Here is a 14,343-nt window from a genome sequence, read left to right as displayed (position 1 = left end):
AATGGCTTTTGCATCTGAAGACAAAAAGTAAATGGAGAGAATAATCAAAGGAACAGAAAAGTAAATATGACATTGAGCGGTAATAATAGACAGAGAACACAAAAATGTGTGGAACTGATGTACTGTACAAATATTAATAATCAAATCCTCGTCTCGCAGACCATATGATCATTTACACGAAAATTTTCGCAGGGGAAGCAAACATAAGATTAAAGCATGCACTTGACTATGAGATGAATAGAGACAGAAGACAAGTTCTCCTTGCACAATACACCGTCCTAGTGCGACGACATCCCTTCGAATAGTAGATTAAAATGGTTAAAAAGAATACATGCAGTTGCATTTGCATTGTCTGGAATCAGCCTATGAACATCCAGATTTGAGTACTTCTTTCTCACGTTTATCTATGTGTAGACATATTCAAACATAGCACTGTTAAAATATAAAGCACAGACCACAGTTGTACATTATTCCAGCCTGAGATCTGGTCTAATGTAGCAGTTCACAAAACTCTAATCTCTAATGAACTGAGAGCTGAAAACTCACCAAGTGCTCCCAGGCAATGACGAACATAGCGATTAGTTGCTCGTTTCTGGGATGGAAGCAACGCATAACCATTGGTTAACGCTGGTCCTCGGCTAGCTGCTCGCGGAGAAGCACGCCTGCACTGAGTGGAGATGCGTAGCCCTGTGACGTAAGGCGCTGATCGCTCGCCAACGTTGCGTCCACCGCTGCCACCGCGCCTGCAGTCCGCCTATAAAAGCCGGCCGCCCTAGCCACTGAACACTGTCTTGTCCACTCAGACGCCGTCAACATGTTCAAGGTACGTATGATGCTGCTTGGCAACCAGTGAGCTGCAACAACTGTTTTAAAAAGGACAGTAACGTCAGCAACACTGTGAGAAATCTCTGGGCGAATCAAGTGACAAACTGGAGACCATTTGTTTAAATGTGGAAAGGTCCAGAACAGAGCAATTCTTAGATTAGAGGAAAAAAATTTTTAAGCAGTTTTGTAACAAATTCCGATCAATTTTGCTTATAACCTTCCGAGCAGGAAAGGGTATGGGTTAACCCTTTCGATCTTCCACCTCTCCAATTAATCTATTGAAAATATTCTGTTATCAATTTACAAATCTAAATTTTTCCACTGGACATCGAACTTTCAACCAAATTCCTCGTTTTATTCTAACCATAGACGTTGTGTCGATGACAATGAGGCAGTGTAAAAGAAGTTATCATCTGCGATAATTAAAGGTAAGGTATTTAAGAAAGACCCCTGATATATAACTATAGCAAAGCCTAGAGCAATTTTATAATAAGACTGATGGGTACAACACGTGTTAACGAAGTTACGTTTTCTTAGAAGGGAGTGTAATGTGCTTTTACCGACACAGTATCCACTCTACCTTCACACTCAGCTGACATTAGATAGTGTTAATACATTGATCAATTTATATCAGTTATCACGTATTGTGTGCATTCTTGTTAGAGATGCTCTCTAGGACCCTTGTTGTTCTTCCTGCTTACAGCTTGTTCTGGTGCTGGCTTTGGCCGCCTGCTGCGTGAATGCCGCCCCCAAGGCCGGCCTCGCCCCCCTGGCCTACTCCGCCCCCCTGGTGGCCGCCGCCCCCGTGGCCTACGCCGCCCACGCGCCGGCCGTCGTGACGGCGCACAGCTCGCAGTACATCGCTCAGAACTTCAACGGACTCGCCGTGGCCGCCGCCGACCCCGTCGTCGCCGCCGCCCCTGCTATCGCTGCCGCGTACCACGCCGCGCCCGCCGTTTATTTCAGATAAACAGTTACCTGCAACCTCTTCATAAGGATAAATAAAGTCATTTTAATTGAAAGTGTCGTGTTCATGTTATTGTTTTTGTAAAGCTCCATTCATCCTACTTTCTGTACATTCTCTAGAACAAGTATCATTACTTCACAAGTTACTAAAAGTATGCCTGTTGAATGACATCATTAATATGCTACAATTATTTGTACATTTCTCTGTGTAGGTGGTACACGAGAATGAGTTGCTATTCGGAAATGGTAATTACTGACAGAGAGGCTTGCCAGAATTTGTTGTTCTCGGGCAACAGTTTCAAAGAGAACAGGAGTGAATCATCCGACAATCAAAACCAATTACAAAATGATTTATATAAAATACATGTATGGTGCGAAAAGTGACAATAGACTCTAAATAATAAAAAGTGTGAAGTCCTTGATATATGGAACAAAAGAAAACCACTGAATTTCCTTTACATGATAAATCATACAAATGTAATGACTGTCATTTATCGAAATGCTTAGCGATTGCAATTATGAGTAACCTAAACTGGAACGATCACACAGACAACGTTGTATGTAAAGCAAACCAGAGACTGCAAATTGTAGGCGCAATACTTAGAAAAGGCAACAACCCCGCTGAAGAGACTGCTTATACCACGCTTGTCTCCCTCTTCTGGAGCACTGTTATGCATTGTGGGATCTGCATCAGATGAGGCTGACGGCGGACATTGAAATAGTTCAAAGAAGGGCGGTTCGTTTTGTACTATCGCGAAACAGGGGAGGGATTGCCACAGGCATGTCATTTGGGATGGCAGTTATTAAAACAAAGTCGTCTTACGTTGCGGCAGGGCCTTCTATCAAAAATTTCAATAACCAACTTCCTACTTCAATTGCGATAATATTCTGTTGGCGCTCACCTACACAGGGAAAGCTGATCATCATGATGAAATAAGGGAAATCACGGCTCACACAGAATGATTTAAGTGGTCTTCTTCCCGCTCGCCTTTCAAGTCTGGAACGTTAGATAAACTGTTTGAAGTTGGTTCGTTGAAACCTCTTCCAATCGATTAATTGTGAATTGTAGAGTTATCACGTAGATGTGGACGTAGATGAAAGAGAAACATTTTAATGCTGCTTAAAGAAACTCAACGGACAAAACTTTTTGCAATCCTTAAAAGAGAACACTTGCCGCTTTCGAGCACTGTAGATAGTATAGAGTTAGTATTAATCATGTGACAATTCACAGCTGACGTAAGCCATAGCAGACAGTATGCCGTTGCCAGTCAGCGGTATAGTATCAGTGCAGTAAGATCATGAATGAGGTTTTCCTGTTCGTAGGTATGTCAACAAGGACTGTCCAAACTAAAGGCAAAAAATTTCGTTAACTCGCACCCACCTGGGGAGAAATAACTGTCCTTCGAGTCTGCACAGCCACCAGAGGTGTGGTCACTTCATTTGTTGGGGTCGCCAGTGCAGCTGCGAATCGCTCCTTGGGGGAGCCACTTGTATAGTGCCATTCGTACGTCTTTGCTCACACTTGATGTAGTGATAATCATGAAAAGTCTCTCAGAAAATAAATAAAGAAGGTTAAGTCATTACGTTAAAATAAATCATTACGTTTAGCGTTCTTAAAAAACTCTCCAACGTCGTTCAGTAGAAGTAGCAGTAACTGTTTTATTGTTGTTGTTCTTGCTGTTGTTGTTGTTGTCGTGGTGAGGCTGGTTTGATGCAGCTTTCGACGTTGCTCTATCCTGTCTAAGCCTCTTCATGTCTACGAAGCTACTCCACGGTAGTTCCTCCTGAACAAACTTACAACAGTCAAACTTTGGTTGCCCTCTACAATTTTTACACATCGCACTTACCTCCATCATCAAACTATTACTTGATGTCTCAGGATGTGTCTTTTAGGCAAGTTCTGCCACAGCATTCTCATCTCCATTATTCAGTTCAGTACCTCTGCATTTGCAAGCCAACTACCCATCTTTTCTTTTCTGAACTATTTACGGTTTTCCAAATGTTGTCTCCATTAAATGGAAACAACGTACTACATGAGAAGCTGTAAGCATGTCATTACACACATTAAACAGATGTATGTCAGTCAAAAATGCTAGCCAGTTCATGTGGCTATAATAGAATCATATTTATAGCTACATAATATTTGAACCACATGGTTTAATCTACAGACACTATGAGACATAAACGTGACAGGAGAAAAACGGATGATTCATAGTAACCTTAGTATATAATCGATTGCAATTCTAATTTTAAGGACAGAAGTAGGAAAAACATGCTTTGAATTTCTGTATCTGTAAAATTCACCTATTCGGGGCCAGTACATGGAACTACCGTTCATCTTCCACCGCCGAAACGACGGAATGTAGTGGAAAGTTAGAGTAAAGTTACTAGAAATGTAGTGGGTTAAAAATTAAGTTTTCTCAGCAGGAGTCCCTTAAAATGTTTGGATTTTCGTGTATACATTTCTAGTATTCTAATGATGTCAGGAATTTAGCTTTATCTGCAGTAGGGACGTTGCTTACGTTCTTATATACTTCGTATATGTTCTGATTTGCATAATATATATCTCTTCCAGAAAGGATTGACGAAAATAATTAGATTTGAAAGAATAAATAATGAATTCTGCACAGAAAAGACAACTTCAGCTGCAAGTCCTTTATACGTATATAGGCAGGACCAGTTTTGCAGCATGTTAACTGCATCATCAGATTCAGTCCGTACAAACTGACTGACAAAAACCCATGTAAGGTAACAAGAAAACATAACTAAACGAAAATTTGTCTACGTGATGAGCATACCCACAAAGTCAAGTCATGATCAAATCTAAAAAAGAAAATGGTATAACCCAGTATTCACAGCCAGAAAATTTTCGTTAAATAGTGGACGTCAAAAAGGAGTGCTCCCGTGATACCTATAAAGAAGGAAACTAATAAAAAGAAATCTTAATAATTATCACATACCTAAAACCGAATAAACACCACTCACCCGGAGTGACACTATCTGTTGAGCTAACGTGGTTCATAGATGCCAAATAATGATCAAATAATGAAAACATTGAGCAACTAACGCTCCAACACTTACCTAAAATGGATTAAAACAGTTATTCAGTATAAAAGAGTAGTTAATTCCCCCAAAATATCCGTCCCAATGCTATTTTAAAGCTTAGCACGCGAAAGACATGAAGTGAATAACGGGATTGAATATTATCCCGTACTTAAACAGCTGAATCGGCAGAAAGCAACACATAGTGGGGGCAGATAGCAGGAGGCTGAACCTATCTACAGCAATGCGCTCACCGAATCGTGTAGTGAGCGGAACGCAGTTGCAGCAGCACCAGCTAGCGATATGGACAAAGCAGTCACGCGCCGTGCGCATGCGCATCTGCGAATAACTAGACAAGAGAAATGATAGCTGAACTAATAAGAAGTCTAGATAATTCCTTACAACGTGTCTTTTCCCATTTTTTAAGAAAATAAAAATAAGTAAATTCGTAAAAACTGTTATTAGTGCCAATGTTGCAAAAGGTAGGCCAAGGAAAAACATCGCGTTAATTGCTACAGAAGATAGCAACTACTTAAAGGTTATAAAACATGACATGTAGCGATATGCAAAGAACTAATATATGCTAGGATGTAGGTTAACGTGATTCCCTGAACATGAATCGCGCTTAATTTAATTTTAAGTAAAAAGCATGAAGCATCACTAACAAGACAAAATATTCGAAAATAGCACCAAAGCGAAGCTGGAATAAACCGACCGAGTCAAGGTCATGGAGGCTGTTGGATGAAAGTGAATAACAGATTTTTGCCCTTAGCGTATCGAATCACCACATCTGGATGGTACAACGTAATAAAACATAATGAAACAAGAAAAGGGAAGACGCAACTCACCATTGGCATAAGCAGTCACTGAACGCTGATGCAGTCTAAATTGCCCAATAAACCACGATGTCTGAGCTCAACATACCCACTGATGGAACGTTCAGGGAACTTTTTCAGAGAACACATAATCTCCACCACTTCAAGAATATACTGCCCTTGTTTGACCTCTGTAGGACGTGAATATAGGTGGAAAAGGATAGGTACAGTCTGTGTTCTAACAGGTGCAAACTTAAGGCCAATTCGAATTTCTCAGATCTACGTGCTCTTTAAATTGTAAGTGAAATTTTCAGACGCGTGGTAGATACAGACATCAAATGAGGTGCAATATACGCCAGTAGTTTTAAATCACACTTCTGGGAATAAAGTAAGCTAGTTGAATCTTTCTTGAGTGCAATTATCTACCGATCTTCTAAAAAAAGGCAGCATGATATACGAGTACCGTGCGTCGAAATCTTCCACGACGTTCGACTCTGTGCCTCTCTAGTGTTATCACTGGTTGTGCCGAATCTCTTTGCCAGAGAGGCTTCTGGTGCGAATTGGTCCGCGACGCGGCGTGGCTCGGGTAGCGAAGGAGTCTTGACTTGGCAGCGGCACGAGGAAGATGGCGACGGCGCCCTGTGCTGGGAGCAGTCCACGTATGTGCCGGAAAACCACTTGACCGCACCTGGAGTGATAGCGCCGCCTAGTTGTAGTTGGGAGCCGTTGATCGGGAAGATGTATTTTGGTGAGGAGCTATCCCTTTGCATGCAGGAGCGTTTCGGTTGCACAGTACTTGTGTTGCCCGAAGGAGATCAGCAGTTAAAGCAACCGTTCAATGTCTGTACAGCCGCCGCTGTAGTGTCGCTGCGCCCTGCTTGAATTGACACACATGTACTGGATAATTCTACGTGGAGCTGAGTAACTTTGTTATCGAGTACTTGCTCATCTGTATGTTGTAGTTGTTTGTCTTGCAAAATTGTAATTGAGTTTTGCTCTTGTGGGGCGTCATTAGTTTCAGTTTTTCGTGACTGGTCGTTTGCTTGTTTTAACTGTTCATGTTACGAGGTTGTTATTGAATTTGCCCTGGCGAAAGGCCATTGACTGTATGCATGTGTGGTACCAGTGGTAACTTATTTATGTATCAGGTCTTATCACGCCAATTTAATTATGTATGTAATGCATCGTCAGGAAGTGTGCGGAAGACTGACGTGTGAAATAAAATGTGAGTGCAAGATTAAGACCGTTAAGAGTGTAGATGGCGTTATTTGTACTTACGTTGTGGGACTGCGCTGAAATGCTGATCACTTGCATATCCAAGCCTGTTATACACTTCATTCAAAGTTGACGTTTCTTGCTTAATGTCTTCATGGCGTTGCAGTTTTGGTGGTCAGCGGTGTAGCTACTTTAAAAAAAAGATAATAAAAAAGAAGAATACATTGTGATTCTATCTCGACGCGTGTCAAAAGCATCCTGATTTGGAAGTTAATTTCTACAACGATATTTCAGTACTCTTGGAATACAGAACTATCACGATCGGATTCTGAACAATCACTCAATTTGGAATACAAGCACTACAGAGATACGAGTTAGGTGCCTGTTAAGATGTTGAACAATTTAATATGCGGCACAGTGTCTCACAGGAGACCTGCAACCAAGAACTAAACTTGAGAGTAGTTATTACGTCAATGCTAAATTAGTCGCTAGCAATGAACGGACCACTTGTCGTTCACAATATTTTTGTATTGACGCGTTTCCGGCGCAGTCTATCTTCACAACTTCTGCGAAGCCAGAAACCAAGTCTTAAGGGCAAGTATCATTTAGAAAAGGTCATCTACATCCAAACACATACTTCGAAACTCACCGATGTACTGCTACTATTCATTTCTTATCCTGTTCTACTCGGAGATAGAGCGAGGGAAGAACGACAGTCTATATGCCTCTGTATGAGCACTAATGTCTTGTATCTAATCTTCGTGGTCTTTTCGCAAAATGTACGTTAGTGGCCATGAATTTTCATAATTTTTTACATATTAATAAGAAGCTCTTCTCAGCAACACTCCAAACGTATTTCATCTCAGAAATTCAATCTATGTCACAGAAAATCAATAGTGCTGAAAACATGGTGCAGCTCTTACAGACAATCCCAGACGCATAGAAGAAGCATTGAATTTTAGCCAAGCAAAGGAACAAACTGATCTTACATACATAAAAATTAAAATAAACATTATTTCCTAAAATTTGATTTTATGACGAGCGGTATCGGAGACAGAGCGCGCTGAAAAGGAGCGATATCTTTGCCCTTCAGCAACAACGTAGAAAACGCCCACTCCAAACCTCCACTGTTCGAAAAACTTACAAAATACCAACACAAACCCTACACAAAAAGCAGATTAAATTTCCTACAAGAGACGTGTATAACATTCTAATTTCACGTAAGAGGGCCGAGAGCAAAGCGAAAACTACGAGAAATGCCTTCTGTGTCCTACAGCTAAGCGACCCCTCCGACCTGTCTGTATCTCATCGGCCCTATACTATCGATATATTAAGCTTGAAAGAGTTTGTTTTGAATGAATTGATGGGAAACCATGTTCTGACGAAAAGATTAACAAATTATATTTATAAGATGACAGCGTACAGAAAGATAAACATGAAATCTGTATGCAACATCGAGCGCAAGACTCGTTCATCACTTTGAGTAGGTTCTCCACCTGGAAAAAGAATAAGGAATTTTGTGATGGAATATTCATACAAAAGTCAGATAAGTCGCATAGTGACATTAGAAGCACTGCAAGTTGGGTTTACAGCACATTGCCAAGCATCAGGAAGAGACTCACACTGCAAGACACAGCCCCATCTTGAGGTCAAGTGCACCTATTTAACAGGTCACGGTCCATGGCCTAAACATCTGCATCGAGTCGGATGTGGTAACACACAAATCTACGAATGTGCAGAGGAAGACATCGCTGATCATGTCGAGTTACTGCAGACAATTAGACTGCGATCTGCAAACAACTGCCGGCCGAAGTGGCCGTGCGGTTCTAGGCGCTGCAGTCTGGAACCGCGAGACCGCTACGGTCGCATGGATGTGTATGATGTCCTTAGGTTAGTTAGGTTTAAGTAGTTCTATGTTCTAGGGGACTAATGACCTCAGAAGTTGAGTCCCATAGTCCTCAGAGCCATTTGAACCATTTTTTTGCAAACAACTATTGTAAGTAACCAAAACTTGTGCACTGCAGTCGATATGATAGTATATCGAATAATTAAAGGCAACTGCTTAACTTTCAGTCTATAATATCAGTTTGATGCTCTGCATATCAAAATAACATCTACAGATCAGAATAACTGTATGCACTGAAGAGCGAAAGAAACAGGTACAGCTGCCTAATATCGTGTAGGGCCCCCGAGAGAAAGCAGAAGTGCTGCAACACGACGTAGTAGGGACTCGACTAATGTCGGAAGTAGTACTGGAAGGAAATGACACCGTTAATCCTGCAGGGGTGTCCATAAATCCATTACAGTGTGATGGAGTGAAGACCTAATCTGAACAGCACGTTGCAAGGCTTTCCACATATGTTCAATAGTGTTCATGTCTGGGGAGTTTGGCTGCCAGCGGAAGTGTTTGTACTCAGAAGAGTGGTCCTGGAGCCAATCTGTAGCATTTCTGGATGTGTATGTTGTCGCAGTATTGTGCTGGAATTGGCCAAGCCTATCGGATGCACAGTGGACACGAGTGGCTGCAGGAGATCAGAGAGGATGCTTACGTATCTGTCACCTGTCAGAGTCGTATCTAAACGTATCAAGGGTCCCGTATCACTCCAACTGCATACGCCCTACACCATCACAGAGCCTCCACCATCTTAAACAGTCTCCTGCTGTCATGCAGGTTCCATGAATTCATGAGGTTGTCTCCATACCCGTACACGTTCATCCGCTCGACACAATTTGAAACGAGACTCGCACGACCACTCAACATGTTTCCAGTCATCAACAGTCCAATATCGGTGTTGACAGGCCCAGTCGTGGCGTAATGCCTTGTGTCGTGCAGTTATCAAGGGTACACGGGTGGGCCTTCAGCTCCGAAAGCCCATATCGAAGATGTTTCGTTTAATGGTTCGCACGCTGACACTTGTTGATGGCCCAGCACTGAAATTTGTAGCAAATTTCGGAAGGGTTGCACTTATGTCACGCTGAACGATTCTTTTCAGTCGTCATTGGTCGTGTTCTTGCAGGACCTCTTTGCGGCAGCTGCGATCTTTGAGATTTCATTTTTTGCCGGATTCCTGATATTCATGGTACACCCGTGAAATGGTCGTATGGGAAAATCCACACTTCATCGCTACGTCGGAGATGCTGTGTCCCGTCGCTCGTGAGCCGAGTATAACACCACGTTCAAACTCACTTAAACCCTGATAACCTGCCATTGTAGGAGAAGTAACCGATATAACAACTGCGCCAGACGCTTTTTGTCTTATATAGGCGTTGCCGATCGCAGCACCGTATTCTGCCTGTTTACATATCTCTGTATTTGATTATGCATGCTTGTACCAGTTTCTTTGGCGCTTCAGTGTATGAGGAAAAACATAAATAATACGAAAAAAGAAAAGGCAGAATGCTGTAACCAGCCATACGGACATGCGTGGACTCTAGGATTGCAGAGGCATGCACATATCTGTGTGGGCGATGTAGAATGGTGTATGCTTAGAGGTGGGTATAGTTACTAAGCAAACCTTGCTTTATTTAGAGGATGCCAATATCATACCTAGTAGTATAAGCTGGAAGTTATTCATTTGGAACTTCAGTTAATCCCTTTTATTCTATGTTTTTATTGATTCTTACGTTTTAATGTCCTGTTTTACTTCTACGTATTACCGATGGTTGCTGTTAACATAATTTATTACTATGTACATAATATAAAGCACTGAATGTTACAACGATTATTCAATGTTTGCGACGTATTTAGAGTTTCCTGATAGTGGGGCTAAAATTTGTGGCGATAAACTGGACTGAAAAAGTGAACTGTCCATGCACGAAGAAATACCTGTACTGATGTTGTCACGTGCGCAGTTTCCTCAATTTTCTCCATTTAGCTGTTGGTGGGCCAGGCAATGTCTCTTGGGCCGTAGAAGGTCCACGTGAAGGGTATTGGGCAATGTAAGATTCAATCAAAGCGTCGGGGGCTATGGATGGTCCAGACCGAACAGTGAGACGTTGCTGTTCTTCAACCGAAAAAATTGTAATTGAGTGATTAGTATTATGATAGAGAAATATTGATTACTGAAGACGCACAATTCTGCAAAAATACTGCGTGAAGTGATACCGTCTGTCGCCTCTGCTGATTCGGACAGTGGTACTGCACGGAGCTTGTCCAAGTCGTCTTCGTCTTCCGTATGAAAATTGTCGTCGATGTTGATGTGATGCTCCTCACATCGCTGGCACTGTTTCGTGCGCAGCAGTCCTGCACGCCTGCAAGCCTACACCCACATCGGTCTTGGCGGTCTGGTTTGCAGCTGGAAGAGATAAGTGGAAGAAGCTTGTCGGAAGCCGGAGGTTTCGTTGTGGTATTTGGAGACAACCCATTTTATTTTTTCAGCGTCAAACCTCACTCGTCTGGATCCAAGCAGTTTGAGATACACTGCTGCACCTGATGGAGAACTCTGAATGTGTGTTTCTGAGCTGCAACTTCAATGGGAGGTAAGGAAGCATGTGTGCTGATATCTTGTAACCTGATGTCACATACTGCTTATACCTCGGCTTGTTGACTGTAGTAGTTGGGTGATACCGCAATGAATGGTAATCAGATATTTTCCCAAGCAGCTGTTATTTCCTTTGGATAGGCTGAGGGATCAGTGAAGTTAGTAATGTATGATTCAAGATCCGGATTTTTGGAGAAGGATTTCAGTAATTTAATTCTGCCAGGGTTGAATAACTCGGACGCAGAGTCGCAACAGTTCATTGAGTGGAGGAAGATAATTTGTTAGGCAACACTTTTCAACACTGCACTTGCTGGATGGTAGAGGAGCTGAGGGGCTGTACCTCTTCCTGGATTGAGGAAATATACATTACAAGGACACTGAAGACCTATTATCATGACAAGAAGGTTAACACCTTCCCCACAATTGTGAAGTCTTGTGAGCCAAAGCCAGAGATTCCGCAGTACATACTATGTGTGTATCATCAGCTGCCTGCGTAGAGGCGATTCCACTTACATTGCACTTTGTCATCAGCATGGAGACTAGTCTATCCTTGTTTTTCACATTCAATAGAAAATTTACGTGTACAATTGTTGGTGTCATGACGCTGCTAAATTATATCACCACAAACTGGGTTTTGCTCAACCTATTCAAGCGCTACATTGACTTGGTTGGATTCTGTCCATCTGAGTACCCATCGAACACAAATGTCGCACTTTGGTTGTTCTTCCTTCTTACACACTGGATATAACAGTCGCAAATTTGTTCGAGGGTGTGCCCGTTCGACCATATGAGCGTTTGGCGTCATTGGCCGGGAGGCTCCTTATGGGGCTGGTCCGACCGCCTTGGTGCAGGTCCTATTACATTAGACGCCACACTGGGCGACCTGCGCGCCGGATGGGGATGAAATAATGATGAAGAAAACACAAAACCCGGTCCCTGAGCGGAGAAAATCCCCTACCCAGCAGGGAATCGAACCCGCGCCCGTAGGACGGCATCCGTCACGCTGACCACTCAGCTATCGAGGCGGACTCGACCATATAAATATGTGCAACATAGTCTCCATCAATCACATACTTGTATCAAGTACAGTGGGAACAGAAATTCACAAAACGGGTTGTTTCCCATTCCGACAACGAAATCCCCGGCTCTCGTGAACCTTCTTCAGCTTATATTTTGAAAATGCAAGACAGACTGCCAACGTAGGTGCGGGTGTAGGCTGACAGGACTATTTTGCACGAAACTGTGCCAGCAGTGTGAAGGGTCGTGCTCAAACATCGACGACAATGTTGATATGGAAGACTGTGACGATCTGGAGTAACCCCTGCAGTCCCACTGTCTGAAGCATCCGAGGCGACAGAAGACCTTACATCTGCACCTTCTAATGCCCAAGATACATTGTCTGGATCACCAACAGCTAAAAGGAGAAAATAAAAAAAGTGCACACATGATATCAGTGTAGGTATATCTTCATTCATTATGGTAAATCCGGAAGAAGCGTAGCATGCGCTATATAGGATGATCCATTGACCGCGATCGGGCCAAATATCTCACAAAATAAGGGTCGAACGAAAAAACTACAAAGGACGAAACTCGTCTAGTTTGAAGGGGGAAACCAGATGGCGCTATGGTTGGCCCGCTAGATGACGCTGCCATAGGTCAAACGGATATCAACCGCGTTATTATAAATAGGAACCCCCATTTTTTATTACATACTCGCGTAGTTCGTAAAGAAATATGAATGTTTTAGTTGGACCACTTTTTTCGCTTTGTGACAGATGGCGCTGCAATAGTCACAAACATATGGCTCTGAATTTTAGACGAACAGTTGGTAACAGGTAGGTTTTTTAAAGTAAAATACAGAACGGAGGTACGTTTGAACATTTTAATTCGGTTGTTCCAATGTGATACATGTACCTTTGTGAACTTATCATTTCTGAGAACGCATGCTGTTACAGCGTGATTTCCTGTAAATACCACATTAATGTAATAAATGCTCAAAATGATTTCCGTCAATCTCAATGCATTTGGCAATACGAGTAACGACATTCCTCTCAACAGCGAGTAGTTCGCCTTCCGTAATGTTCGCACGTGCATTGACAATTCGCTGACGCATGTTGTCAGGCCTTGTCGGTGGATCACGATAGCAAATATCCTTCAAGTTTCCCCATAGAAAGAAATCCGGGGACGTCAGATCCGGTGAACCTACGGGCTTCGACAACCAATCCACCTGTCACAAAATTTGCTATTCAATACCGCTTCAACCGCACGCGAGCTGTGTGCTGGACATCCAACATGTTGGAAGTACATCGCCATTCTGTCATGCAGTGAAACATCTTGTAGTAACATCGGTAGAACATTACGTAGGAAATCAGAATACATTGCACCATTTAGATTGCCATCTATAAAATGGGGGCCTATTATCCTTGTTCCCATAATGCCGCACCATACACTAACCCGCCGAGGTTGCTGATGTTCCACTTGTCGCAGCCATCGTGGATTTTGCGTTGCCCAATAGTACACATTATGCCGGTTTACGCTACTGCTGTTGATGATTGACGCTTCGTCGCTAAATACAACTCCTGCAAAAAAATCTGTCATCGCCTCGTAATTTCTCTTGTGCCCAGTAGCAGAACTGTACACGACGTTCAAAGTCGTCGCCATGCAATTCCTGGTACATAGAAATATGGTACGGGTGCAATCGATGTTGATGTAGCATTCTCATCACCGACGTTTTTGAGATTCCCGATTCTCGCGCAATTTGTCTGCTACTGATGTGGGGATTAACCGCGACAGCAGTTAAAACACCTACTTGAGCATCATCATTTGTTGCAGGTCGTGGTTGACGTTTCACATGTGGCTGAAAACTTCCTGTTTCCTTAAATAACGTAACTATTAGGCGAACGGTCCGGACACTTGGATGATGTCGTCCAGGATACCGAGCAGCTTTCACAGCACACGCCCGTTGGGCATTTTGATCACAATAACCATACATCAACAGG

General features: G+C 42.6%; 1 protein-coding gene across 1 annotated transcript in view; it reads left to right on the top strand.

The window, feature by feature from the left end:
- Positions 1 to 814: 814 nt before the first annotated feature.
- The window catches only part of LOC126252395 (cuticle protein 16.5-like), a 31,942-nt gene continuing 18,413 nt past the window's right edge, over positions 815 to 14,343 (top strand). The window contains exons 1-2 of the mRNA XM_049953286.1: positions 815 to 823; positions 1,529 to 1,732. Of these exons, the coding sequence (XP_049809243.1) occupies positions 815 to 823; positions 1,529 to 1,732 (213 nt within the window). The remainder of the gene's footprint in view (positions 824 to 1,528; positions 1,733 to 14,343) is intronic.

Source organism: Schistocerca nitens, chromosome 4, assembly GCF_023898315.1.
Source record: "Schistocerca nitens isolate TAMUIC-IGC-003100 chromosome 4, iqSchNite1.1, whole genome shotgun sequence".
In the NCBI taxonomy this organism is placed as follows: domain Eukaryota; kingdom Metazoa; phylum Arthropoda; class Insecta; order Orthoptera; family Acrididae; genus Schistocerca; species Schistocerca nitens.
Note: the sequence above shows the minus strand (reverse complement) of the source record. Positions and strands in the feature narration are given on the sequence as shown.